The sequence below is a fragment of the Lonchura striata genome, chromosome 17, assembly GCF_050655825.1.
Source record: "Lonchura striata isolate lonStrDom1 chromosome 17, ASM5065582v1, whole genome shotgun sequence".
In the NCBI taxonomy this organism is placed as follows: Eukaryota; Metazoa; Chordata; class Aves; order Passeriformes; family Estrildidae; genus Lonchura; species Lonchura striata.
Genome location: NC_140719.1, coordinates 13583384 through 13610031, shown reverse-complemented (window position 1 = coordinate 13610031; position 26648 = coordinate 13583384). Strand labels below are relative to the sequence as shown.

General features: G+C 51.7%; 1 protein-coding gene across 5 annotated transcripts in view; it reads left to right on the top strand.

Moving 5' to 3' along the window:
* NR6A1 (nuclear receptor subfamily 6 group A member 1) overlaps positions 1-24504 on the top strand; it is a 71061-nt gene extending 46557 nt beyond the window's left edge. Inside the window, exons 3-12 of one of the 5 annotated variants that reach the window (XM_085556379.1) lie at positions 8377-8607; positions 11867-11922; positions 13288-13445; positions 14292-14519; positions 14805-15059; positions 18361-18482; positions 19900-20052; positions 20250-20335; position 20394; positions 21008-21230. In XM_085556379.1, coding sequence (XP_085412505.1) covers positions 8377-8607; positions 11867-11922; positions 13288-13445; positions 14292-14519; positions 14805-15059; positions 18361-18482; positions 19900-20052; positions 20250-20335; position 20394; positions 21008-21096 — 1379 coding nt within the window. In that variant the 3' untranslated portion in view covers positions 21097-21230. Of the gene's footprint in view, positions 1-1421; positions 1541-8376; positions 8608-11866; positions 11923-13287; positions 13446-14291; positions 14520-14804; positions 15060-18360; positions 18483-19899; positions 20053-20249; positions 20336-20393; positions 20395-21007 lie in introns of those variants that run through there. The other 4 variants (XM_085556378.1, XM_021543698.4, XM_085556377.1 and 1 more) reach the window with 4 other exon arrangements.
* Positions 24505-26648: the final 2144 nt, after the last annotated feature.

The window sequence follows — 26648 nt, the reverse complement described above, 5'->3', positions numbered from 1 at the left end:
GGATTGGGCATCAGCAGAAATACTCTTGGGCCTTCCCTTAAATGCTGTGGCGTGGTGTGAGCATTGTTTTGGGCTGATCAAACACAGCTGAGCACCAGGGCAGTTTATTGGGCACATGAGCTGCACTGTAGCCCAGGCTGAGTTCGTCCCAGAGGGAGATGAATAATTTTCATAGAGTAATAAAATATCAGAATGATTTAGGCTGGAAATAACCTTAAAGCTCACCCTGCTGTGGGCAGTGACACCTTCCACTGCACCAGGTTGGTCGAAGCCCTGTTCAGCCTCACCTTGAACATGTCCAGGGATGGGACAGCCACAGCTGCTCCGGGCAGCTTTTATCTTCATTCTGGGAACCCCTGGGTTTTGTTGATGTTGTGTTGGTGGTACCTGTTTCACACCGCAGTGAACAGCGCTCTCAACTTCCCTGGCAAGGACTGTGCAAAGTGGTGGCCAGCGGTCATGGCTGGTGGCCAATGGCCAGTGCTTGGTGCTTGGTGGTGATGGCCATCACCTGCTGCCTCCTGGCAACTGCCCAGGCCACGCCTCACGGCAGTGGCAGCGATCAGTCAGTCAGTCACTCAGTTGGTCAGTCTGTTGGTCAGTTGGTCTGTCAGTCAGTCTGTTGGTCAGTCGGTTTGTCGGTCAGTCTGTCAGTTGGTCTGTTGGTCTGTTGGTCAGTCTGTCAGTTGGATGATCGGTCTGTGACCTGGTCACTCAGTCTCTTGGTCGGTCGGTAGCCATCAGCCGGTCGGTCCGTCGGTCCGGCCGGCCGCTCAGCGCTCTGTCGGTCTGTCTGTCGGTCGGTCTGTCTGTTGGTCGGTCCGTCGGTCGCTCTGTCGGTCCGTCGGTCGGTCGGTCCGGCCGCCCCGCGCTCTGTCTGTCGGTCGGTCCGTCGGTCGGTCCGTCGGTCGCTCTGTCGGTCGGTCGGTCGGTCCGTCGGTCGGTCCGTCGGTCCGGCCGGTCGCTCAGCGCTCTCTCTGTCTGTCTGTCGGTCGCTCTGTCTGTCGGTCGGTCCGTCGGTCGGTCCGTCGGTCCGTCGGTCGCTCTGTCTGTCGCTCTGTCGGTCGGTCGGTCGGTCCGTCGGTCGGTCGGTCGGTCCGGCCGCCCCGCGCTCTGTCTGTCGGTCGGTCCGTCGGTCGGTCGGCCGGTCCGGCCGCCCCGCGCTCTGTCTGTCGGTCGGTCCGTCGGTCGCTCTGTCTGTCGGTCGCTCTGTCTGTCGGTCGGTCGGTCGGTCGGTCGGTCGGTCCGGCCGCCCCGCGCTCTGTTTGTCGGCCGGTCCGGCCGCCCCGCGCTCTGTCTGTCGGTCGGTCCGTCGGTCCGTCGGTCGGTCGGTCCGTCGGTCCGTCGGTCCGGCCGCCCCGCGCTCTGTGGCGGGCGGGGCCCGCCGCGGCCGGTGCGCGGGGCGGCGCTGACATCACGTCGTTAGCATAGGGCGGCCCGCGGCGGCGGCGATGGCCGAGCCGGGCTGCCCGCCCGCCGCCGCCATGAGGCGGCCCTAGGAGCCGGCCGGGGATGAAGCGGGACTCGACCTGCATGGAAGGTGAGCGGGGCCGGGCCTTTGTCCGGGCGGTGCCGCCGGCGGCTGCGGGGCCCCGGGGCCGCCGCCCCCGCCGCCACCGGGCCGGGGCCGCCCCGTCCGCGCTGCGGCGTGCGGGGCTCGGGGCGCGGCGTGCGGGACCGCGGGGACAAGGAGCCGCGGGGGCTTTCCCCTTTCCTGCCTTTTCACGGCTCCCGGGGCGCGGGGGCCGGGCAGCGCAGCCCTGGGCTGCGAGCAGGATTATGCAATTAAAAAAAAAAAAGGGCATTAGTTTGTTTTGTGGCTCGATGTGTTTATATTTTAAACTTCCTAATCCCTCCGACCATCTGGAGGAGCTTTTTTTAGTATCGGTAATTACGGGTAGTATCGGGGTCACGGAGGCGCTTGGTAGCGCCCGGCCGCCCTCCCGGGACCGGCGCTGCCCCCCCGGTATTTGCAGCCTTTTTTCCCCTCTGGGGCTGAAGACAGCGGCAAAGCTCACCTTCAGAGTGAGGATGAAATATTCCAGGAGAGAACATTGCGTGTTTGGCAACCCACGCTGGAGAAGTCGCTGTTTCAGTTGTGCCCAGGCCCTGCTCCCGCAGCCCGGACTGCTGGGGGTGGGGTTAGTTCCAGATTTTCTTAATTCAGCATCCTTCTCAGTGGTTGCACATCTAGACAGCTTCAATAGGGCCAAGAGAATAGGTTTTAGGGCAGGTAAGTCAGGGCTTCATCTTACCGCTTTCTAATGTACCGATTAAAAAAACCAAACCATGTAACCCAGTCGTTAATTCAGAGCGTGCCGGCCGCGCTGGAGCCAGGGCAGGGACCGCGCACGGAGCTTTATTTTGCTAAAATTGGATCAGCGAAAGTTGATCACTCGAGAGAGCGACTGAACTCGGAGTCGGTCTGTGAGCGTGGGCAGCGACCGAGACCCTCGTGCGTGTCCCGGCTGCGGTCCGGCCATCGGGCACATTTTGTTATGCGGGCTTTTGTTCCAAACTCTTTGTGCAACAACTGGCTGGAGCGAAGGATCCGTCCTCTCCCCGTCCCCACAATGGAGCGGGGCGGGGGTCCCGCAGCGCCCCGCGTCCCTCGGCAGCCCCCGCCCGCCGGGACGCGCGGCCCGTGGGGCGCGGGCCGGGGTCGGGGTGAGGCAGCGGCGGGGCCGGGGCTCCCCTGCCCGGGAGAAGTTGCATTTCACAGATGAGTTTTTGATATGCAAATGGAGATGTGTCCCAGGCAGGGGAAGGGTGATGGGTTTCATCAGCTGCACGCTCTTGATTTATACCGAGCCGAGAAGGAGCAGCTGATGATTTCTGGGTGTTTTAATGGGGGTTTTCTTTTGATTGAACTCCACTTGGGCAGAAACAGAATGAGGGTGGAATAAGACCGTGAGTTTGAAATTTCATTACTGGAAAGGGAGAGCAGCGTGAGATGCGCTGGCCATTCCTCTAGTGTAGCATTTCTCCTCTTTTCTTTCCAGTACTCACTTGCTGCTTTTTAAAATGAGACTCTCTGTGAGTAGAACATCTTTTTACAGTACAGGGAATAAGGTTGCAGGTTTCCTCTTTCTTTCCCCTCCTGTATTATTATTATTTTTTTTTTACAGGAGGCTTGTCCATTTAAATTAACCTTTCTCCCAGCTGGGCACACAAATGTTTTTGTTTTAGTTCACAGAGGGTTAATTCTATTCAGCTCTCACCAGGGCCGGCCTGATCCGGGGCAGCACAATCTGCTCTTTGAGCCGGGCTGGCCAGGCAGGACGCGGAGCCCTCGCCCGCCTCCAGCGTGGGGCTGGGACCCCCATCTGCGGGGTCGATGGGGAGCAGGAGCGGGACGCCCCGGCCCTTTGTGCGCCGGCCGCGGCTCTGCCGCCGAGCCCGCTGCCGAACCGAGCAGGGGCCAGCGCACAGAACATTTAATCCCTGTGTTCATCGATTATAAGTTAAAAAAAAAAAAAAGGCCCCTGAAGCAAAGGCGCCTGGTTTGGGGGTGGGCTTGTTTGGACAATGCAGCGCTTCACACTGAGGGGGGAGTTCCTCCAGTTCTGCGGCTTGAATTTCACAGGATGGTTTTCTTGAAACCAAAAATTGACAATGAAAAACATCCTTAGGAAAAATAAAGGGAAAAAAAAAAAAAAAAACAACCAACACGTTTGTTTGTGTTCGAGGCATCACCAGAGGCGAGAGGAGAGTGGGATGCGGTTGGGATTTAAGTAACACATGTGTGAGATCTCCCCCTCCGCCCCCCTCCCCAAACAGCTGGTATTTAGCAGCTTGAGATTTAAACCCAGCTAAAGGGTGCTGCAGAGGGCTGCGATAGGGTCAGTTAATCAAGAAGCAAAAAACTGGCACACAGCTGAAAAGATGTTAAATATACTAATGAATTGCAGTGCTGAGTGTTGCCTGTAATTTTTTCTCATCTGTAAAATATTTTCTTGGCTGTAAATTCATGTTCTGTTGTATAAATGGGAAGTTTTGCCCGTAGCAGCTTTTTTCGTTGTCCCTCTTGCTTTCCAGGCAGGCCAAATCCCAGCACCGTGTGCTCTGGGATTTGGGTGAGGGGTTGTGCCCTCACTTTTGGCCTTACTTTTGGAAATAAAGCCTTTGTTTCTCTTCCATCGTAAAGCCCCACTATGGAAAATCCCCCAAGGCGGCTGCACCAGCACGCTGCCAGGTTTCCCAGGTAAATCTCACCGGGAGCTGGATTGCTGTAGAGTTCCCAGGCGGGTGTGCAGGGCTGGTGTGAGCCCCCGGCAGCCTGGGGACCTGCAGCCAGCGCCCGGTCCCCTCCCGGCTGCTCGCAGGGCTGGCACAGGTGGGAGCAGTGACAGGGATGCGCTGCTCTGCGTCCCCATGCTTCAGTTTATTTGCTGTGCATTTTGGAATCTCATTCACGTGCCGTAGTGCTTTCTGTTTGGGTCTTTGCTATGTGCTTCGGCAGGATTCTTTTTGGAATTTCACAGGAATTTTCTTTAAAAAATTATTAAGACTGCTCATTTTGCTGAGGGCAAAAGGCAGATTCTTGAAAAATATAATATATTGCTTTTACTGTTTGTCTTATAAAACATAGGTGAGGAGCGTTGTTTTTATCTTTTTTACTCCATCTTTTGTGATTCTTGTGTAACATCATCATATTCTTGGAGAATTTACATTGTATGTGGTATGAAACCTACCATGACCTCTGAAAACAATACATCCTTTAATGTGGCTTCGGGGAGGGGCTAGCAAGGGAGTAGCCATAAAAATCTTCAGGGTTCAAGATGAGGTTGAGATTTTTGTGAGTGCTTTTGTCGTAGCAGCAACTGTTTGATTTAGTGGCCCCTGCTACAATGGGTAGGGAGAACAAAGCCGGAATATCCCGTGTATGAGTTTGTTAAATGTAAGACCCATCAGGAAAATTTGGTAGAGGGGTAGGGGGGAAGCTTCCTCAGCTCTCTCTCTGAAATAAAACAGGTATTTTTAAAAATTCTTACCCATTGCTTTGTGCCCTAATCTGTGTTGTCTTGTGTAGCGTTTGAAACCAGAGGAATCAGTGAGATGAGAGGTGACAGAGACAGGGAGGGGGGAGGGCTTATTCACTTAAAAATCTGTTCTGATATTTTAGTGAAATTTCAAGGTTAGGGGACTTCAGAGCACCCTCAGTGCAAAACTGCTTTAGATTTGCTCGTGCTTTGCCATTTCTGTGAAGTTCTCTGTGGTTCTCTCCCATCCTTCACCCACACATTATGCGGGGTGAAAACTGGCAAAGGTCGGGAACGGCAAACCCGTGGGCACGGAGCAGCAGCGTGGGCCTGGCCGTGGTTCCTGCAGGGTTTTTTTAGATATCTAAACCCCTAGGACTTTCTGTAGAACATCATTTTTCATCTCCCAGTTGTCGGTGGGGAGCACCTCTGTGGTCCCTGGGCTCTGTCTTTGTTCCCGGGGTGTGATGCTGCTCTTCCAGCTCTAACCTGGAAAGCCGAGGGGCAGTTTCTGCTGGAGGTGTGTGCGGTTCCCGTGGCCAGGGACCATTCACAGCATCTCCCCTTCGGCTGGGGAGATGGGCACGGCGAGGAAGGGTTCTGGTTCCTCCTGCTTTAATCGCCCGTGCTCCCCACCCTGCCGGGGTGACGGCCCTATTCTTCCAGCAACAAGAAAAGCCGTGCCTGGGAACGAGCCCTCCGTGAGCGGCCAGCGGGGCTGCCCGGCTGGAGGGAGCCCCGGGGCCGTGCCCTGCCTCCGGCCGCGGCTGCTGGCCGGGATTTTGGGCACGGCCGGAGCAGGGGGAGGCCCGGGAGTTGAGCTCAGGCTGAGCTAAACCCTGCAGATACTGGACTCCTCTGTCCTGGCTAATCCCCGGCCCCCTCCCCGCGTTTATCAGATTGCTGAAGGTGGAGATTATGCACTTGGTGGCTACAAAGTCATGTTTAGCTGCCTCCCTTCAGAGATGCTCAGATAGCCCCACTCCTGATCTGCACCCACATTCCTTTGGGTTCAGCACATACCTGAGGTGGTCTGCCGTGTGAAACTGGGAATGTTTTGGTGCGAATCAGGAATGTTTCTTCACTTAAAGTCTGTGTTTCCTTTGTTCATCCCTTTATTTTAATGTTTTGCAACAGTGAAATTTGCAGAGCGGTGCAAATGTGCATGCTATGCATGGCAAACCTTTTAGAGATTAACACAGATTGGTTCTGGTTTCTGCTGGGTTTAAGCTCTGGAGAAAGCTGCTTGTGAGTAGGAGCAGCTGGTTTAGATTTTTGTTTGGCTTGTGTAACTGAAAACTGGTTTAATTTCTGGTCCCAATACATTTGGCTCATTCATTTCTCTTGCATTCACATGTGCTGCAGTAGTAAGAAGCTGCACCCTGGTTTGTCAGCTTGCTTGGGCTTTACTGAGGCTAGAGAAGACTTCACTGTGACTCTCTGCTGCTCCGAAAATCCATCCTGCAGATAAACGCCTTTGTCTCAGAAAACTCCCTGCTCAAATCTAAATGAGGAAAGTCAGGCTTGGTGTTGTGCTGAGCGAGTTTGACTCAGCTCATCTGCACAAGCCAGTGCTGTGCCAAGGCTGGGGAGGGTCTGTGTCCAGAGAGGGGCAGTGGGTGTGGGCAGCACCCCAGGCACGCCGCGGGTTTGTGCAGCTGTGGCTGCCCAGTCTGAGCTCCCCGCTGGCTCCCAGGCTGCATGGGGGGCACGGGAAGCTGCCGTGCCCTGCTCCGTGCCCTGCTCTGTCCCCAGGCAGCCACAGAGAGCCCGTGCCACCTCCTGGGTCCTGCCTGGGCCGTTTCTGCCCCATGGGCAGTGGCCCTGCCCTGCCTTCAGGCCGTGGAGCACCAGAGACAGCCTGGTTTAACCAGCATCCCTAGGAGGGTGTGATGAGTGGTTCCTTTCTCTTCTCAGGGCCTGCCTCAGCCAGGGTGATCTAGTCACCTGGATAGTGCCTCTTTGGCAATTGGGAAAGCAACCCCATGGAGAATACTGGAATACTCCAGATTCCTGTGTCCCTGAATGTCTTTGAAGAGCTCCTGCCTTTGCAGTGCAGATCTGTTTGCAACTGTTGGGATTTTAATGGGTTAAAACACAATATGGGAGCTGGGGGCAGCTTGGCCTGGTGTGCAAGGAGTTAAACTGTTGAGCTGTGAAACATCTGCTACAGGAAGAGCTGCTGGTGAAACTTGCTGGCATTATTTTAAGTATAGCTGACTTGGTTGAAGTGAGGTTTAGGCCTCCCTGTGCAGTTTGAGGTGATGAGATTCTGGGTGAGCTGCCTGGGTCTCTTCACTCTCGTTTACTTCTTCCTTTCTGTTTGTCATCCCTGTCTGGACATCTCACCGAGACGAGCATCATCTCTGCTCTCTCCCTCAGGCGGTGGTAGAGTCTTAAAATACTGAATTTAATGTGACAGCTCCTGTTGCGGAGAGCCCTGAAATTTACATTTTTAGTCATCCAAAGGCTTTTCAAAGATTTGGAAAAGGATCAGTAAAATCACACGGCTGTGGCTTAGCTGTACGATGGTTTCTGTAACGATGTTCTCTTGGGTTCTGGGCGGTGGCTCGTGCCCCTGGAGCCTGTGAGATGTGACAGGATTTCACAGGCACTGGTGTCTGCCAGGCTTCTGTATTTGCACACCCTGCTCTGTGCAGCTGAGGTGGGACATTTCAGAACCCTCTTTTCCCCATTGGAGTTTCTGTCCCACTCTGCTGAGAACAGCAGGAAGGTCCATGCAGGCTGCTGGGGAGAGCCCCAGGGGACCTGCCTGGCAGTGGGGAAGGGAAGGATGGGGCTGCCCCTGGGGGATGGATCCTCAGGAGAAGGATGGAGCTGCCCCTGGGGGATGGATCCTCAGGAGAAGGATGCAGCTGCCCCTGGGGATGGATCCTCAGGAGAAGGATGGAGCTGGCCCTGGGGATGGATCCTCAGGGGAAGGATGGAGCTGGCCCTGGGGGATGGATCCTCAGGAGAAGGATGGGGCTGCCCCTATGGGATGGATCCTCACGGGAAGGATGGGGCTGGCCCTGGGGATGGATCCTCACGGGAAGGATGGGGCTGCCCCTGTGGGATGGATCCTCAGGAGAAGGATGGAGCTGGCCCTGGGGATGGATCCTCAGGAGAAGGATGGGGCTGCCCCTATGGGATGGATCCTCAGGGGAAGGATGGAGCTGCCCCTGGGGGATGGATCCTCAGGGGAAGGATGGAGCTGGCCCTGGGGGATGGATCCTCAGGAGAAGGATGGGGCTGCCCCTATGGGATGGATCCTCACGGGAAGGATGGGGCTGGCCCTGGGGATGGATCCTTATGGGCTCGCCGTGGCTGCCCCTCAGTCAGACCGACCTGACAGAAACGGGGGCTCCTCCTCAGCTTCCCTCTTGCCTTGCAGATGAGCGGGTGGATCAGCGAACCTGCCTGATCTGCGGGGACAGGGCCACGGGGCTGCACTATGGCATCATCTCCTGCGAGGGCTGCAAGGGCTTCTTCAAGAGGAGCATCTGCAACAAGCGCGTGTACCGCTGCAGCCGGGACAAGAACTGCGTCATGTCCCGCAAGCAGCGCAACAGGTGCCAGTACTGCCGGCTGCTCAAGTGCCTCCAGATGGGCATGAACCGCAAAGGTAACGCCACCCGGCCTCGGGGCAGGCACCGAGAGGGGACAGGGCCACCGTGGGGCTGCCCCTCCCTCGGCTGCCCCTCCCACGGCAATTCTGCCTCCGAAACTCCCGGCAAAAAAAAACCCCCGAAACTTCAGCAAAATCGTGCAGGGATTAAAAATCATGCGCATGTACTAAGTTCTGAGCTGCTTCATTCCTGTAAGGAGGAAAAAGCTGTGTGAATTGAAAGCAGGTATAAATATTTTGAGAATATTTGTATTTACACTGAGCCAAGTGATCGCTTTTTCCATGCTTCAATCTACTAACGAGGCAAAAATTAAAGCAGGTAAACAGGCTTTTAGAATGCCAAGGGATCTTACCTGTTTGCTGTCGTGGTGCTCAGACCAGCAGCTGCTGCCCACGGGTGAGGTGTGAGGGTTTTCCCTGACCAGCAGCTCTGGCTGGAGCAGTTGTGGTCTGGGTAAGGGACAGCCACCCCTGACCCCCACGTGTGCAGAGGTGATGGAACGCTGTGGTGGCACCTCCAGGATGGACAGGCTGAAGTAACTCAGAAATTAGTAATAAAGAACGGGCTGTGGTTGATTTCGGTGTCACGTCTCCACTCCTCACTCCACTGTTTCATGTGTTTAACCTCTGGAATTGCTGTTACCCGTGAAAAGCAGGGATTCCTTGCTTTGCTGTGTTGCCCTGGCCGTGCAGTGAGGCAGGGCAGCGGCCACCCCGCTGGCCACAGCCCAGTGTCACCTCATGGCTTTGCAGTGTCACCTCCTGGTTTTGGATGTGGCTGTTGCTGCCCTCTGGGCCACCGCTCACGCAAAAGCCGCCTGTGAACGGCACCAAAACGTCACAAATTCACTGCAAATCCACCGGGATCTGCCTTAGGAAATGCATCAGGGCTGAGATGGGAGAGCTGTGAGCAGGGGGTGTGCTGTGGGTCTGGGGGCGCTCAGAGCCCCTCACCGGGGGTTTGGGGGTGTGCTGTGGGTCTGGGGGCAGCTCGGAGCCCCTCACCGGGGGTTTGGGGTGTTCCGTGGGTCTGGGGGCAGCTCGGAGCCCCTCACCGGGGGTTTGGGGTGTTCCGTGGGTCTGGGGGCGCTCAGAGCCCCTCACCGGGGGTTTGGGGGTGTTCTATGGGTCTGGGGGCGCTCAGAGCCCCTCACCGGGGGTTTGGGGGTGTTCTGTGGGTCTGGGGGCAGCTCGGAGCCCCTCACCGGGGGTCGGGGGTGTTCTGTGGGTCTGGGGGCAGCTCGGAGCCCCTCACCGGGGGTCGGAGGTGTTCCGTGGGTCTGGGGGCGGCGCGGGTTCCTCACCTGGGGGCCGCGCTCACCTGCGGGGGCGCAGCGCCACCTGCCGGCCGCGCGCCCGCCCGCTCCCCTCCTTCCTTCTCCTCCTTTTCCCTTCCCTTTCCCTTCCTTCTCCTTTTCCCTTCCCTTTCCCTTCCTTCTCCTCTCTTCCTCTTCCTCTTCCCTTCCTTCTCTTCTCTTCCCTTCCTTCTCCTCTCTTCCCTTCCTTTTCCTCTTTTCCTCTTCTCTTCTTTTTCTCCTTTCCTTTTTCTTCCAACAACCATGTGAATTCCACTCCCCACCGGTGTCTCTGCCACGGCCAGGCAGCCCTGAAGGCCCTCGGTGTTGGGTTCTGGAGCTTTCTCTTCCTGCCCTGGTGCCCAAGTTATGGCATTGTTGGGTTGGAAAATCCCTTCAATATTAGGTCTAAATACCATAATTTTTAAATTCAGTTAAGGTGCAGAGCTTAGCATTGGTAGGAAAACCAGCTTTGAGGAGACTGGCTGTCATGCAGCCTAGCCAGGACCAGCACCAGGATGATATTCCATCTGTATTTGGGAACCATTCTTGAGGCCTTTTTGATGGACCACCAGCAAAAACATTCCTACATTTTGTTGCAGGTGTAAACGATTGTCTGCTAAAATTATGCTTTGAAATCAAAAGACCAAGATAATTTATGCCCAGGGCTCATAATGGAATGAGCAGCAGGGAAGCTTCTAAATCACAGTTAGTGGTAAAATATCTTGGAAAATAAGAAAAATTCCCCCAGAATTCCTGTAGTTACAGTAAGTTAAAAAAACCTAAAGGGGATAACAGCTAGCTATGACAGCTTTTTTTACTTTTTATTTTTTTAAAGTGAGAAGCTGCTATTTTTTTTAAAGAGCTTTCATAGGAAATGAGCAGCCAGTGCTGTGCATTGCTCGGGTCGGTGGCTGGGGTTTGGGCAGGCACAGTTCAGGTCCCCTGGCCCTCTGCTCTGCGCTGCTGAGGCACTCCCTGAGCTGCAGGAGCAGCCTCGAGGAGGATTTGAGCTGTGGCTTTTCTGGGACAGAAACTTTTGCTGAAGTGTTGTGCCATTCTCTGCTCCGGGAGGGCCTCCTGCAGCCCCTGTGCCAAGCAGGGTGAGGCCGTGCAGCAGCAAGGTCACCGTGCAGCTGGGGAGAGCCTCCTGCCAAGCCTGGCCAGGTCGTGCTGGGAAAGAGATGGGCCCTGATAAACAGGGAGCAGGGCTGCCACTGGCCTCTGCAGAGACAGGCAGAGGAAAGGGCAATGCTCCAGGTTCATCCCCTTAGCTGGATTTCACTGCAGCTCCCTGGAAATTGATTAAAGAGCCTTAGAAATGCAGCTGAGATATGAGGCTGCCCCTCTGAAATGCAGCTGTGCAGCTTGGGGTGGTAACTTGAGTTTTAAACAGTGGCTTTGCAAACAACCAGCAGGGTCAGACCAGCATCTCCCCTCTGTTTTCTGTGGTGGCTGGAGATGTGAGCCTCTGAAGTGAGAGCAGGGTTAGCAGCCAGCAGTGCAGGGCTTCGTGTCTGTGGTGGTGTCTCTCTGGCTCTGGGTGGTGGAGTTGGATGTGCTGGCCTCCACATCTCATTTTCCAGCAGTCCTGGGCATTCACTGGATTATTTCCAGGGGTTAGATGGGGTTCCTTACCATGTGCCACTTCTCAAATGGTGCTGGAATTAATTGTGATAAAGGATTGCTATTTCTTCATTACCTGTCACTCAAGGAGCACAGGAAGAAACTAAAATCCTCGAGTAATGCTTGTAGGCCTGTTGATGTGTCTGTGCCTTTTGGGGTGAGAACCGTGGTGTGTGCTGCTCAAGCACTGGAGGTTTCTCCATAAACTTCTTTAATGAAAAATAAGGATCTTTTAATGCTTAAAAACTTCTTTCAACATAAGTAGGTATCTGCTTATGTACTCTGGGAATGCCTGGCAGTAGTGTTCCTCACTGAGGTTCGGTTGTATCTTTCAGCAATCAGGGAGGATGGCATGCCAGGAGGCAGAAACAAAAGCATCGGACCTGTCCAGGTGAGCACGTGTGGCTGGCCCTCCGTGGTTCCCTTCAGCCTTTGGTCCCCTGGCCAAGGCTGGGCTGGGCTTGGTGGAGCCTCCATCCCCCCTGGCCGTGCCTCCTGCTGGCGTGCAGGGCTCTGGCTCTGTCAGGAGCTGTAGATTGGTGGAGCTGGGTGCTGCCTGTCCCAGGGTGCTGCCCGGACACACGGACAGGCTCGCTGCACCCTGTCCTTTGTGAGCCACACAAGGACGTCTGTCCCTCCACGCCTCCCGTAAATCTCACTCTGCCTGCTGCAATCCCTTCAGCTGTGGCAAGCAGGGCACCAGTAAATGTCTGTCTGATTGATGGCCCAGCTTGTCCAGAGGTGCCTTGTGAAGCGCGAGGGAATTCAGCACAGCAGCTCGTGCCGTGCTCCTGAGAAATGATGGCCATTTCCAGCTGGCTTCTGCAAGAGGGGTCTTTTAAAAGTTTACTGTTTATTTTAGCAAAATAGAAATAACACTGAAAGCAATTTCTGTGAGTGTGAGTGCCTGGGAAGAGCCCTCAGCCCAGCCCAAAGCGTGAGGAGCCAAGCGAGCACCGCTCTGCCCTGCTGGGCAGTGTCAGACAGCCTGCCTGGAACCACACAAACCTGTTTCCTGCTGTTTGCATTAAGGGACATACACAGAATTAAAAAAAAAAAACCAAAAAAATGCCTCTAAATTTTTGTTGCATTTCCCCATTAGAGGTGGAACATTCCTCCAGGAGCATGCCCAGCACTTTCTTGAAACTTCATATTACAGTGAACTCAATGTTACAATTTTTTTACTCTATTTTAGCTTTCTATATGTTGCTGTCTAGAACTTAAGTATTAGATGCTCAATTACTACTTCAGGTGCCACCTGGTTCTTATCTGGAGGAAAATAGGGAGCTCTTGTCTCCCTGTAAATGTTTTCCTGACTGATTTTATATGTATCACCTTGCCTCTCTTGATTGCTTTATCAAACCAGAGCCTGCCCCACCTCCCGTTTGCCATTCCCTCTGCCAGTCCTGACTGATGTTCCCAATGCACTGGCCTCAATTACTCCCAGGTTTTTCACGGTGTGACAGTGGCTGATTTACAGCTCATTGCCACGTCCATCTGACATCATCTTTTCATGTGTCAGTTCCTGTCTGCTGTGCTCCCCTCACTTGAACGGTGCTGCTGGAGCTGGAGGTCACCACGATTACCTGTAAATAGAATTTTCCATGTGTGTTGTTAAATGCAGAGGAAGGATGTGGTACCTGCAGGGGGGTGGGAGGGTCAGCCCTGTTAGATGTGCCTGAAAAAGATGTTTGCAAACAGAAGCTCTGCTTTTCTGTTCCAAGCCAAAGTAACCATTGTGTCCTGTGTTTGACAGATATCAGAGGAAGAGATTGAGAGAATTATGTCTGGGCAAGAATTTGAGGGAGAGGCAAACATGTCATGGAGCAACAACGGAGACAGTGACCATAGTTCCCCTGGAAATGGAGTTTCTGAGAGCAACCAGCCTTCACCTGTTTCTACTCCATCTTCAAGGTGGGAATGACCTCTGGAAGAATTTGGTGTTACAGAAATCTTGGATTTCTTTCCCTGAGTGATACTTGGGGTCAATGTAGGTAAAACACGCATGTGCATCTTTGTGCAAACTGGTCGTGCAGCAGGTTCTTACCTCTCTGATTGTGTTCTAAGACAGTTACCAGGTTGAAGAGAATTGAACTGGGAAATGAGATGTTTGTGAGCAAAGGAAGACGATCTTGAGTTACAATTATATTTAAAATATACCTCAGTTTATATTGTTTGTGTTTTCTGCAGATCTTGAGAACTTGATCACCTTTCATTGCTCATTCTGCATAAGCTCTTTCTCTGCACTGTGCTCAGATTCTGAAAATAAAACCATTTATGTTAGTAATTGGTGGTGTTATGTTAAAGTTGGCTGCTGTGAGTGCAAACCTCCTGATGCAGCCTTTGATTGTGAACACAGCAAGAATCTCAGACCTGATCCCATCTGCTTTCAGTCACAGCTTAAGCTTGGCCTTGTTTGTGTTCACTGTCTGTGTGGGTACTTAATGTACAGTCCTAAGGTCTGGCCCTGTAAGGAAGCCGGGGTGGAAAGGCTGGGCACAGGTGGGTTGGGGTTTCTGCTTGGCTCCCTGAATGGCAGCTCAGCAGCAGCTCCCAGACCTCCATCACGTGGAGCCAGTGCCAGCCAGGCTGGGTGTGCAGCCGGTGCACACCCGGCTCTTTCCAGGGCATTAAACACAAGGGCATTTCCACTCTGTTCGCTTTCCCCGTTTCTGGTAACACTTCTGGTGGAGCTGGGCGCGACATTCGATGCGTCAGGCGGGGTTCTGGGGCTGTACTGAAGAGCTTTTCCTTTTCCAGTAGGTCCGTGGAGCTGAACGGCTTCGCCGCACTCAGGGATCAGTACCTGGGCACGCCGGTGTCCACGCACTACCAGTACCTGCCGCACCTTTTCAGCTACTCGGCGCACTCGGCGCTGGTGGCGCCGCAGCCGCGCAGCCTGGACCCGCAGTCGCACGGCCTCATCAGCCAGCTGCTGTGTGCCGAGGACCTGGAGCCGCTCGGCACCCCCATGCTCATCGAGGACGGGTGCGTGGGGCGTCCTCGGGGCGAGCAGCAAGCCAGACCCCGTCCCCCCGGGCTGGGGCTGGGGCGCGTGGGCCAGGCTGCGTGGTGTGGCCAGTCTGGGTGCTGGGTGACCCCAGGGGCCACGAGGACTCCCTTAGCCCCTGCCCGGTCAGGGTGGGTGCTGACCATCGTGGCTCCTGTCACCAGGTGACACCCACTCCCTTCGGTGTTTGCCGTGTTCCCCGTCAGATGATGTCATTCAACGTTTTTAATGTTTTTCTGTCTTTGTACTAACTGTGCCCGCAGGTATAAAGTGACTCAGGCAGAGCTGTTTGCGTTGCTGTGTCGTCTGGCGGATGAATTGCTTTTCAGGCAGATTGCTTGGATCAAGAAGCTGCCGTTCTTCTGCGAGCTCTCCATCAAGGACTATACCTGCCTGCTCAGCTCTACGTGGCAGGAGCTGATCCTGCTCTCCTCGCTGACTGTTTACAGCAAGCAGATCTTTGGTGACCTTGCCGATGTCACCTCCAAGTACTCTCCCTCTGACGACGAGCTGCACAGGTGAGATGGGCTGAGCTCAGGGCAAGGCAGCGAGATCTGGGGATGAGGAGCCATGGGACAGGTGTCCTCTGACCACCTCCTGGGACAGGGCACTTTACCTGGGGCTGTTTTCCTTTTCTGTGTTTAGGGAACAGTTGCTCCAGGCTTAGAAAGCACACCATGGTTAGTCAGTGCTGAATCACGAATTCCTTCTACAGGGAAGGGCACAGTAATATGTGGGGCTGTTTGAATTCCATGCAGCAATGCTCTTGTCCCCAAACAGAGCCCTACAAGCCACCTTTTTATGAGGAAGGTAAAACTAACCAATGCTTTGGGTAACCCTGACACATAGGAAAGAAAGCCTTATTTAAAAACCCTTAGGGCCGGTGGAAAGGTTGTTCGCATAGCTGGTTGTCTGCATTATCAGTGTTGATTATTAATTGCTATTTCATTGTTTTGATTAGATAAATTCAAAGATGTTGCAACTTAACTCTTGTTTTTTCTATGGTACAGACTATCTGATGCTCTGAGGAACCTGCCTTTCATTTATCATGTTAGTCAGGGTGTTGTTTTTTGGTTTGGATATTTTATTTTGTAGTCTTGCTGTCAGACAGATTCTTCTTTTGGTAGTAGAGTCCCAATCTCACCATCCTGTGGCAGAACAGGTAGGATTTGGAGAAACTGCTGCCCGTCCTCCCTTTAAACACCTGCCCTTTGCTCTCTGCCCTTGCTGGGCTCACGATGCTGCTGGAGTCAGCAGGGAATGTCTGAGGAGCAGGGATTTAAAACATTGCTGTGGTCCTCAGCCATTGCAGCGTCTCGTGGTTCTTGGGGGCTCCTTTGTGCATCTGTTGTGACAAGCAGAGGCGCTGGCTGGCTGAGCCCATGGTGGGGAGCGGGGAGCTGGCCCCAGGTGTCTCATTTCCTGGGACAGGTTGCTCTGCGGCGCTGCTCTGCACAGCCATTCATCGTGCATCTGGTGCAGCTCCTGCGAGGAGCACTGAGGGTCATAGAAAACCACAATGACACTTGTTCCTGCATTCAGCTGTCCTTTTGTTCCTGCTGTCCTGGTCAGAGCCTCACAAGAGAAGTGTTTGTTTCATTTTGAGTTTGTGATAAATACAAGCGAGAGGTAAGACAACGAGACAAAGGAGGAATCCTCGCCCTGCAGAAACCGGCAATTCAGAGCTGGTCGCCTTGAAGGTCCTTCAGAGAAGATCTGTGCACATGGATGAAAATAGGTGTTCTTGGGAGAGGAATGCTTCTGCAGTCTCCTCTTGTGATTTAGCTTTTCAAGTGTCATTAATTGTCATTAGTAACCTGGGAGAATGCACACCCAAAAAGCCATTTAGCGGGAAGCTGCACAGATGAGGGGTCTGGAGCTGCATGGCTCCCTCCCACTGATCTTCGTGGTCCCTCAGCCGTGGCTTGGCTGTCTCCAGCAGCAGTGGGATGGCTCATGGGTATCAGTCTCCCTGTCCAAAGCACTCGTGGAGTATCTGGTCACTCTGGATTTGAGAGGGACCCTTTTGGAGAGGTGTCCCATTTGTGGGTGTTCTCAAAGTGCCCCCGGCTCCTCTGGCATTGATCAGGAATGACTGCAAAGGGAACTTCATTAGAGCTCACACCTGGTTGGAGAAATCTCACTGAGCAGGGATGGTCTGGCACTTCAGGGTTAATTTCTGCTCTTAACAAAATGACAAGAGCAGTGCTAAAGCATAGGTGACAAACAAAGGCATAGAATGAACTCCCCAGCCCCTTTGTTTTAATTGTTTTGAACAACTGGCTAAATGTTCTGTTTGCTTGCTAGATCAAATGTTTTCTTTTATTGTGCTGTTTTTCTGAAGATGAATATGAAATTAATAGACTCCTGACCTCCCCCAGCACTCCTGATAGCGCTTCCCTTCCCCCTCCTCCCCAGCTGATGCCGACAACTCCCAGCCAGAAACTTGCCTGGTGTAAACTGTGAGGAAAAGTGTGTGGAGGAGTCAGTCCTCAAGAAGAAATAGGGCTGTGAAAAACAGAACAGCTTTGTTTGAAAGGGGGAGGAAAGAATGTGCAGAAAAGCAAGACAGTTCAACTGCAGGAATGAGAGAAGAGCTCTCCTGGATTTATGAAGTGATGAGTGGCTGGTAAAAATGTGCATGCTCTAAAAACAATTAAACCCCACAGATGACTGAGTGGTCTTTGTGCTCATTAACTTCTTGAGCTTTGCAATCTTGCACCTGCAAGATTTTTGATGTCAACTGGAGAGCAAGAAAACTTGTACAACTTTAGATTAGCCGACAAGGCTTTCATCACTTACAATATTACTTTCTTGAAGAACTGACCTGGAGTTCAGACAGCTTGTTTTCTCTTCGCAGAGGTTAAACCCCACCATGCATTTTACAAAACTTTGAAGTAAACAAACACACATGCCAAAATAAGGTATTATTCAGTGAAAAAGGTTCTATTTCTGTTCTATTCAGAGATGGCTTGCTGGCTGTGCTCTTATTCTTTGTGCTGCACAATGCCAGAGCACGCTGAAGCTTCCCGAAACACTTCTGTCCCACTTCTGAGCGCTTCTGCAATATATGCCTGCTTTGAAGCCAGGGCTGTTGCTGTGAGATGTGTTCCCAAGAGGCTGTTCTGGCCCTGGGCAGGCGTGGGATGGTCTGGAGATGCCTGCAGACACTCACAGCCCTCCACACCCTCCCACTCTGCTCCAGCCTGGTCCTTCCCCATGGCTTTTTCATGGTGCACACGTGGGGTATTTCTCCTGGTGAAGTGTGGCACCCTCTTTAGCAGAAGGACCTCATTCTGCACCCACAAAATCTCCATCAGGCAATTTTCCAGGAGGTTTTGGGGTGTTCTCTGTGCATCAGTATGCCCTGTGGTGCCCATCTCTGTCACTGGCTTTGCTGCAGATTCCTGGCTCTGTGACACCTTCTCTGCTGTCAGAACAGGCTGGTGGTGAAGTGAATCCAAGAGAGGTTTTCCCTGCAAATGTCTAGATTGTGAGCTCCCCATCCCTGGGGCAGGCAGGATAGGGTTCCGAGTAACATGGTCTAGTGGAAGGTGTCCCTGCCCTTGGCTGGGGAATGGGACTGGATGAGCTTTGAGGTGATTTCCACCCAAATCATTCCATGATTCTATAATTCTGCATTTGTACTGAGACATTTTCTTCCTTATTTTTTGGCACCAGCAGACTTCGGGCAGTTTTGATGACTTTGTTTTTAATTCTCTTGCGACGTGTTAAAATCTCTGAAGTTACTTTAGTAAGCTTCCTTCCTTCACTGTCCAGTCCATGTGCTGTGTGTGCTGATGTGATCTCTGCCCCCAGGTTCAGTGAAGAGGGCATGGAGGTGATGGAGCGGTTGATCTACCTCTTTCGCAAATTCAGCCAGCTGAAGGTCAGCAACGAGGAGTACGCCTGCATGAAAGCCATCAACTTCCTGAACCAAGGTGAGGCAGAGAGGAGCTGCCAGCCCCACTTGCTCATTTTTATGCTTCAAAGGGTGAATTTGCAAGCCTCGTTCTTCTCTTTTTAGAGTTTTTTCAGACTCATTAAAATGTTTACCTTCAGGATGTATCCTTAAGGTTTCTTAGCTGGGTTCCTACTTTTTAGGTTCTGTACCCAAATCTCTTCACAGTGACAGGTAATCACAAATGAAGTATTTACATGCAGGCCATGAATTCAGCCTAGGAGAGGGCTGTATCCTCCTGTTGATTAAGCAGCATAGTAAAGCTGGCAGTTCAGGCTCCCTCAAGACCCTGGGCATTTCAAAATCCACGCAGAGACAAATGCTCAGTGAATAGTGTTCAGCTGTAATTTTGGAAATAAATGTCCCCAAAGTCTTTTGTGCTGTGAAAGATAGTTGCAGTCTGTAAAAATGTGCTGCGGGCTCCCTCCTCCCCCGCTCATTTCCAGAGGGAGATAATGCTGACACTTCAATCTGTGCCGGGCTGAGGTTCCGGTTTGCTTCCCTGGGCAGTTTCCTGACACTGGATAATGCACTTCTCGAGCTGTCTCCATTGTTTTCCAAAATGTATTTTCATTAACTTCCTGTCTTCTTTTATTTTTAGTTGGAGTTTGCAATTTTTTATGTGAAATACCTGAGACTTATTTTTAAAAGCCAGCTTTCGGGCAGTAGCTCAATGCCTCTTCCGTCAGATGCTCTCCCAGCACCGAGCCTGCCCCGCAGTTCCTCGCTGCTGGGCTGGGTCCTCCCCAGGACCTGCCAGTGCTGCTGCTCCCGCTGCCAGTGGGACTTCCTGCCTGTCCCTCTTCCCTTTCTGTGTGCTGCCTGACTCTGGCAAAGCTAAATTTAAAAACAAGGACTCGACGGGTTTATAAAGCTCCCGTGACATGATTCCTAAGCAGGTGGGGAGAAATGTGATAATATCTTTAATTATAGAGCTGAGTGCTGTCCTCAGCCAAGATGATAGAGCTAAAATGAATGTGTTCCTGTCTGAGGAGGTGTTTCCCTGATCTGCTCTGAGGACCAAAGCCTGACACCTGGCTGTGTTGTGCCAGGCAGGGATTTCAGGTTGCTGGGGCTGTTCTCTCCAAGAGCATTCCTTGAGCTGCAGGTGACCAATGTAGGACATTAGCTGTTCTTTTCCCAGCCTTTTGTGGAGGGAAATCCTGGATCCAGACACACATATAAAGACACATCCATGATGCAGGCACAGCAGAAGGGGAAATGGGAATTTTAGTATTGATCTAACTGGGTGCTGGAAGCCAGTCTCCAAAGCAGGGACCCAGATCAGAGTGACAGAAATCAGTCTGTCATGGAGAAGCGGCAGTAAGTGCGAGGCTGCTGCTCTTCTGAGATGTTTTTTGTCACGTTTTCATTGCTCTAATTGTGTCCCTTTGCAGATATCAGGGGTCTGACCAACGCCTCCCAGCTGGAGCAGCTCAATAAGCGGTACTGGTACGTTTGCCAGGACTTCACAGAGTACAAATACCCCCACCAGCCAAACCGCTTCCCGGATTTGATGATGTGTCTGCCAGAGATACGCTACATTGCAGGTAACTTCTGAGCGCTTCTCCCGCTGGCAGCAAGTGATGAAATTTACTTCTGAAGGATAATTAACTTACTGCAGCCAAATTCTTGTGGACTTTGGTCAAGGATGTTTGTGTGGGACCATTTCTTATCAGGGCTTCTGCCCATCTTTAAGCCCATCCTGTTGCCCTGAGCCCATCCAGTCTGAGGGGCTCTTAGCAAGGTGTTCTGGTGATGCTGGTGGGCACAGGGTTAGTCCCACTTGGGGAAGAGGTGCCTTGCTCCAACCTGACACCCTTTAAATACATCGTTCAGTCTCCCCTTATTCTTCTTTCACTCCCAGCTGGGGGGCATTTTGTCTCAAAAGGGTGTAATCCTGCTTTGAGTAATTATCTCATCAGAATTAGGGAGATCCCTGAACTGAGCAGAAAGCGATCAGCAGAGTTCAACTGGATCAGTGTAACCCCCAGGTTTCCTCACCTGGACCGCAGAAATCCGCAGGTGAATTCTCAGCTGCAGTTGTGTTGCAGATTACATCTCCAAGGCCTAGTGTTGCTAAAACTGTTCCTGAATGTTATGGCAATGGGAGATGCCTGCCTCCCTGTCTCAAGGCTCCATATGCTTCATCCTACTCCGTCATAATGAACTAGAATAATAATCTCAGAGTAGCTTTCGTAATTTACTCACGGAGATCAACAAGGGGGTTTGAGGTGAGATGGGATTTAGCCTTTCCCGCTTTCTGTAAATACTTCTCCTTTGTGGAGAAATCATTTTGATCTGACTTTGCCCATTTATTTTGCTTTCTATTCAGTAAATAAATAATATTGTGTCCAAATGCATATCAAATGTCTAATGTAGTTGTAGGATGATTAACTGTTTCTGTGAAAGGTTCAAGGTAAAACTGTCTCCAGTGCTGCTGGCTTAGGTGTCTCTGAAATCCGATTCAGTTGTAGCTGCTGATTCTGGTTTCTTTCTTACCAGGAAAAATGGTGAATGTCCCTCTGGAGCAGCTGCCTCTCCTGTTTAAGGCCGTTCTACATTCCTGCAAGACGAGCGTGAGCAAAGAGTGAGCGCAGCTGGCCCCGGCCGTGCCTGACGCTGAGCCAGGGGCCGGCTCACCCGGGAGAGGGGCAAACGCCATCCAGGCAGGAGGCAGGGCAGTGGGCCTCCCTGCCCTTGTAGCAAGAATACTTTTTGTTTGTTTTTGTTTTTTTACTCGTTTTCCTATATATTTATTTCACGACAGAGTTGAATGTATGATCTTCAACACGATGCACATGGTTCTGTAAGAATGCAGCAGATGCATTCTCCAGCAGTTTACAGAATGTGAAGATGTTTAATGTTACAGTGTTTGTTAGGGTTAGTTCTTTTGTATTTGGGGCTGGGGACCGAGATGACTAAGACTACCTCAAGGAGAAGATGCTGTTCAAGCACTGCTCTTTCCAAGATTTGCATCCAAAGCGTTTGTTGATGTTGACAGAGCAGATGTTGACAGAGATGTTAGTATCCCAAAGGGACGACTTTGGAGAAGTGGGTGCTAGAGAAGTGCCAAGCTTTTTCTTTGATTTTAAAAAGGCAGGAGTGGAGAAGGAGAAGTCTGTCTAGGCAGTTGGTTTCTTTTCCCCTGGCAGTTTCCAGATGCAGGTTTCCAGTGGGATGGCAGTGCTCTGAGGGTCTCCCTGGCCCTGTCCTGTCTGGGGAGCTGCAGGTGGGGTCTGCCCCAGCCCCTCCTGGCCAGTTGCCCTCTTACTATTGCCACAACACCTGCCAGTTCCTCTGAAATTGTGTTCCTGCAGTTCATAACAGGCTCCTGGCATTACACAAAGGTGTTCCTGTTGCTAGAGATGGCAAGGACTTTATCATCACTTCCTTAAAATCCATTTTAGGTTTACAAAAGCAGGAAAAACCTACTTAGAGAAGAGACAGGATTGTCCCTGTTAATGCCTCCAACACGGTACCTGAGACTTCTGCATTGCAGCAATCCCCGTTTTGGGAGCAGTTAGTGTGTCCTGTGTTGAATGGGGCCTGTGTAGTGGGGTGAGGGATTCCAGTGTCCTCTGGCATGGCTTTCTCCGCTGGACTCAGGGAATGGGTGTTCCATAGTTAGATCCTGCCAGGACTGCCCTGTTCCTTGTGGAATCCCAGGAAAAACTACATTACTGCTGTACTTGGTTACCTGTTGTGTTCTAGGTGTTGCAAGGCTTGGATTTTCCATCTCACAGGCTCTCCACAACTCCAGAGGGAGAACTGATTTAATTACAGCTGATTAGCTGATTGAGTGATTGCTAGGTGCTGATGTTTAGCTAAACTTGGGCATTCTCATGAGTAATTTCATGATTTCCTGCTCATGATGGGGAGGTTGGATGAGATGCTCTTGATCTCTTCTCCTTCATTAGGAATTTTATCAAAGACTGTCACTCTCCTAAACAGCCTTGGCTGGATTTCCTTCCCTGCCTACTTAGATGTAAATCTGGCATTCACTTAGAAAGGTGGCTCCTCGATAAGTGTTTGAATGCTGGTTTAAGAATACTTGTGGAAACAACTTCTGTTCCTTCAGGGTAGGAGGGACGAGTCGCTACCCTCTTGTCTTTCCCCGGTGGCAGCTGCGTGGCACAGAGCAAGCACAAGGCTGCAGCTGCTGTGCATGAATGTGATGGTGAGCAGGAGAAATCTCCCCTTCCCCAGAGTCGTCCTTCCCTCCCTCCCTGGCCCGGGGGGTGCTCCCTGGTCGCAGCCCGAGGGTCTGTGCCCTGCTGGTTTGGCACGGCCCGGTCAGTGCCGGTGGCTGCGGCCGCACCGCGCCAGGGCCCTGCTGCTGCCCCACCGCGGGCATCCCGCTCGGGCATCTCCCAGCTCAACGGTTTCCCTCTTCTAAGAGTCCATAGCTGTTCATTTCTCATTATTTAAACAGGATGTTACGGGTAACAGCTGCTGGGCATGGCAGCGGCTCAGCTCGGTGGAGCTTCGCACCCAAAGGTGGTTCCATAAATCTCATTTACTTCCTGACAGTACAATGAGACACGTGTGTATTCTCAGGAAAGCCTTCTGCATACAGCCAATACCTCACATGTTCAGGGGAAGATTTTAGTGTATCTGTTTGTAAGTTAGAATGTATTTCTCAGCTTTTGAGTTTAATTTCCAAATAGCTTGATATGATCTTTTTATTACGGGTTATTTCTGGCTTGCTGTTTTATACACTCAAGGAATTGTTAAAATTGCATAGGAGTGATTTTATTCTACAGTTACTGAATTATTATAATCTGTTGATGAATAAGTGTTCTAATTAGTGTACATAAAAACAGTCATCTTGTTGTCAGCTACCCAACAGAAATCTATTGGGTAATCTGTGGTTTTTCAAAATAGCCTCCCAAAACTAATGCTGTACCAGCAACAACCAAAAACTTAAACTCGGTTATGATGACAAACAGACATGAATGTTCCACTTTCTGTTGTAGAAAGCAAATTTTACGAAGGTTGATTGGCAGCAGTATCCGTTCCCAAATACACATTTGCCATAGGGAGTAGAAAATCCTTCCTGAACTGACAGGTAAGGAAGCAGCAAACAGACCAGATGGAATCACTGGACAGTCATTCCTGATATCTTCTGCACCAAGTCCTCTAATGACTTGTGTTTTTTAAACAGGGTAATGTGAATGTGTTGCATTGCAAACTCAGGTATAATGAGAAGGTAGGAATGTAGCTAGAGACGTAGAGGTGTTAGGTAGATGTATTTGTGAATTTGGTTTGAAGGACACCCTGGAAAGGTTGGAATTTTCATTCCATTCTTCATGTAACATTCAGTTTACAGGGACTCATATTTTATTTGTGCTTAATGCTACTAGGGGGAAGTTCATTATCTTTGGTATCTATCTGCTCTTGCTTATCTGACCTTCTGTCATAGAGAAATCTATCAACAATAATAGTCTTTGGTAGAATTTTCTGCCATGACAAGTCAATTTTTATCCCCGATTTGAAAGATAGATTGGCTGGCTGACCCCCTCTTCTCCTTCAAAGCGTCTGTGCAGATAGAAAGCCGAGGAGTTACTTTTAATCCCAGCAGAGATGTGGGACATAAATTTGAAGTGCTCAGGGGAGGCTGCCGAGGTGCAGCTGGAGGGTCCCGCTCGTGGGGCTCCGTCCCAGGTGAATGCCAGACCCCGGGGCCTCCAAAACCTTCTGGAAGTGAGGGAGTTTTCTTCCCCTTCAGCTCAGGCTCCTGCCAGCTGGGCTGAGCCTTGACCCCTCTGGCTGCTCTCTCTTGCTGCTGGGTGCCTTGGTGGCCTCATCCCCAGCCATGCAAAGGCTCAAGTGCCTCTGCTGCTGTCCCTCCCCTGTGCCAGCAGGATCTGCCCTTGCTCCTCAGGCTTCTGCACAGACCCACAGCCACTTCAGGTAAAGGAGTTTAAGTCTTGTCCTTCAAACCAACTTTAAAAAAAAAAGAAAACACTTGAATTTCTTTTATCTTTACTACATTTTTTAAAAGGAAAAAAAAAGAAAAAAAAATCTCCTGTGAATGTGCTATTTCCCATTAATTCTTTCTTCCTTCTTGGTTTTGATTTGAAGCTATGAAGCTCGGTGTCTGTGAAAATGTTGTTATTTCTCAGGATAATAAGCGGCAATCATCCCTGCCACATGAAAGGCAGGAGAAAGGGGGAAACTTGGGGAACTAGTTAAAGTATGAAACTAATTTTTAAGTTGTAGATGATGTGTAAATGGAGGGGAGTGCATAGCTATCAGTATCAAGCTGTGGTGTTTCTCTGGGTACACGGTGTGTTGTTTCAATGCACAGAAGCTCAGGGATAAGTATTTAAAATGTGACCCAGAGAAACCCTGGTTTTGATGTTGCAACAGTTGCTTCTTTCCCCACTTGTCTGGAGGACCCGCTGAGAGCTGAGCAAAGCCCCATATGGGGATTTTGGGGGAAACGCTTTGGGTTTGGCTGTGGGAAATTGGCCTGCTGAAGGCTCAGACGTGGTGCTGTGGGCAGAGCATCCCAAAGGTGCACGGGGCTGTACGAGGCTGTGCCCTTGTGCCACCCAGCAGCTGGGGACAGCTCTGTCTGTGGGGCTCTATTTCTGCATTCCCTCATCCCTCTGCCCTTGCTGTTAAATGTTTGACTGTTCATGGAAAGGGGAAACAGAAATTTCCCATTGTGTCCCTGGCAGCCAGTTGCAGGGCCCTGTACTCTGTTACTTATGAATTCTTAATTTTCATCGGTGCAACTTTCTCACTATGGTTGTAGGAGCAGTCAGACAGTTTGAGAAGGGCACTGCTGTGTGACTCTGATTGGGTTACAGCTGCTATGAGTGTCCAAACAGCCCCATCCAGCCATACACAGGGCCAGCACTGAGAGTCAGCAAAAGTTTTAAGGGCTGAAACCCCCTCCCAGCACCCTCAGCTAGAATCTGCAAATTTGAGTTTAAACCAGCCTTGCAAAAAGCTGGGGAAGCCAATCCAGGCAGTTACTTTCCCTTGGAAAAAAAAAAAATTAAAAATAGCTCCTGTGAGCTGCCCTCTGACAAGTCTGTGAAAGAAGCAACATGGTTCAGTGGAAGAAATGCCCCCAAGGGCAAAAAGAAACAGAAATTGAGACCAGATGACGATCAACCTTAACAAAGCCTTTTGTGATTCATTGTTTTCTTTCAATTTATAAAATGTCTTGTAATAGTTGATAACATTATTGACTCAATTTCCATAACTAAACTACCTCGTGTGACATCCTGTTTATCATCTCAAAGGGATTGTGTGAAAAACTAAACACTGCCAGTGTCTGTTGCCAGCGAGGAACAGGGGCCGTGATTGCTGGAGTTGTGTTTCCTGGGGTTGGCTCCTGTCACTGCTGTGTGTCCTGTGCTCCGCTGTCCCTCCCTGGGGACCGTGTGGCTCATGGCAGTTTGGGTTTTGGCGGTGCCCATCCAGCCACAAGCCTGGTGCAGAGGCTGCCTGTGTAACCTGGCACCTCCCAGGACCTCACAGCTCCTGGTGTGCCCGTCCTGGGCAGCCCGGGGAGGCAGCGGGTCGGGTTTGCTGCTTGTGTCGGCCCCTTGCTGCTGTGAGGGATGTTCCCAAGAGGGTCAGTCCCAGCTGCTGGCTCCTTCTTGGTGGCGTTCCCAGTGATGGTTTCTCCCGTTCATTTTTCCCACAATCCCTGTGTAAATCAGGGAAGCAGGATGTTGCTGCAGCGTGGCACATGGTGAGCATTGGCACACTCGGAGCTGGGGCTGGGGCAGGAGGATGTGCCCGGCCCCGTGTCACCGCGGGGGAACGGGCACCGGCAGCTGCCCCCTCACCGCGCTACGACCAAATGAATGTTTCTGCCGGCGGCTCCCGGCCTGCCCCGCTCCGCTGCTCTGCTCTGGGACTTGACTACCTGTGGAAATGTGACCAATAAGTGTTGAATGCATGTTTAGTGAGTGTTTAGCTGTATGAACTAATAAATGTGAAATGTTCTGCACTGCTGGTGTTTCCAGGCTCTTTGTGCCTTCCCATTTTGGGGCTGGCTCTCTCAGGGTGGGGGAGCCCAGCGCTGCCCTGGGTGGTGGCTGTGGCCCTGCCCTGCCTGCTGCTGTGCTCCTGGAATGGGCTGTGGGTGTGGAGAAGGCCTTGGGGCTGCTGCTGTGGC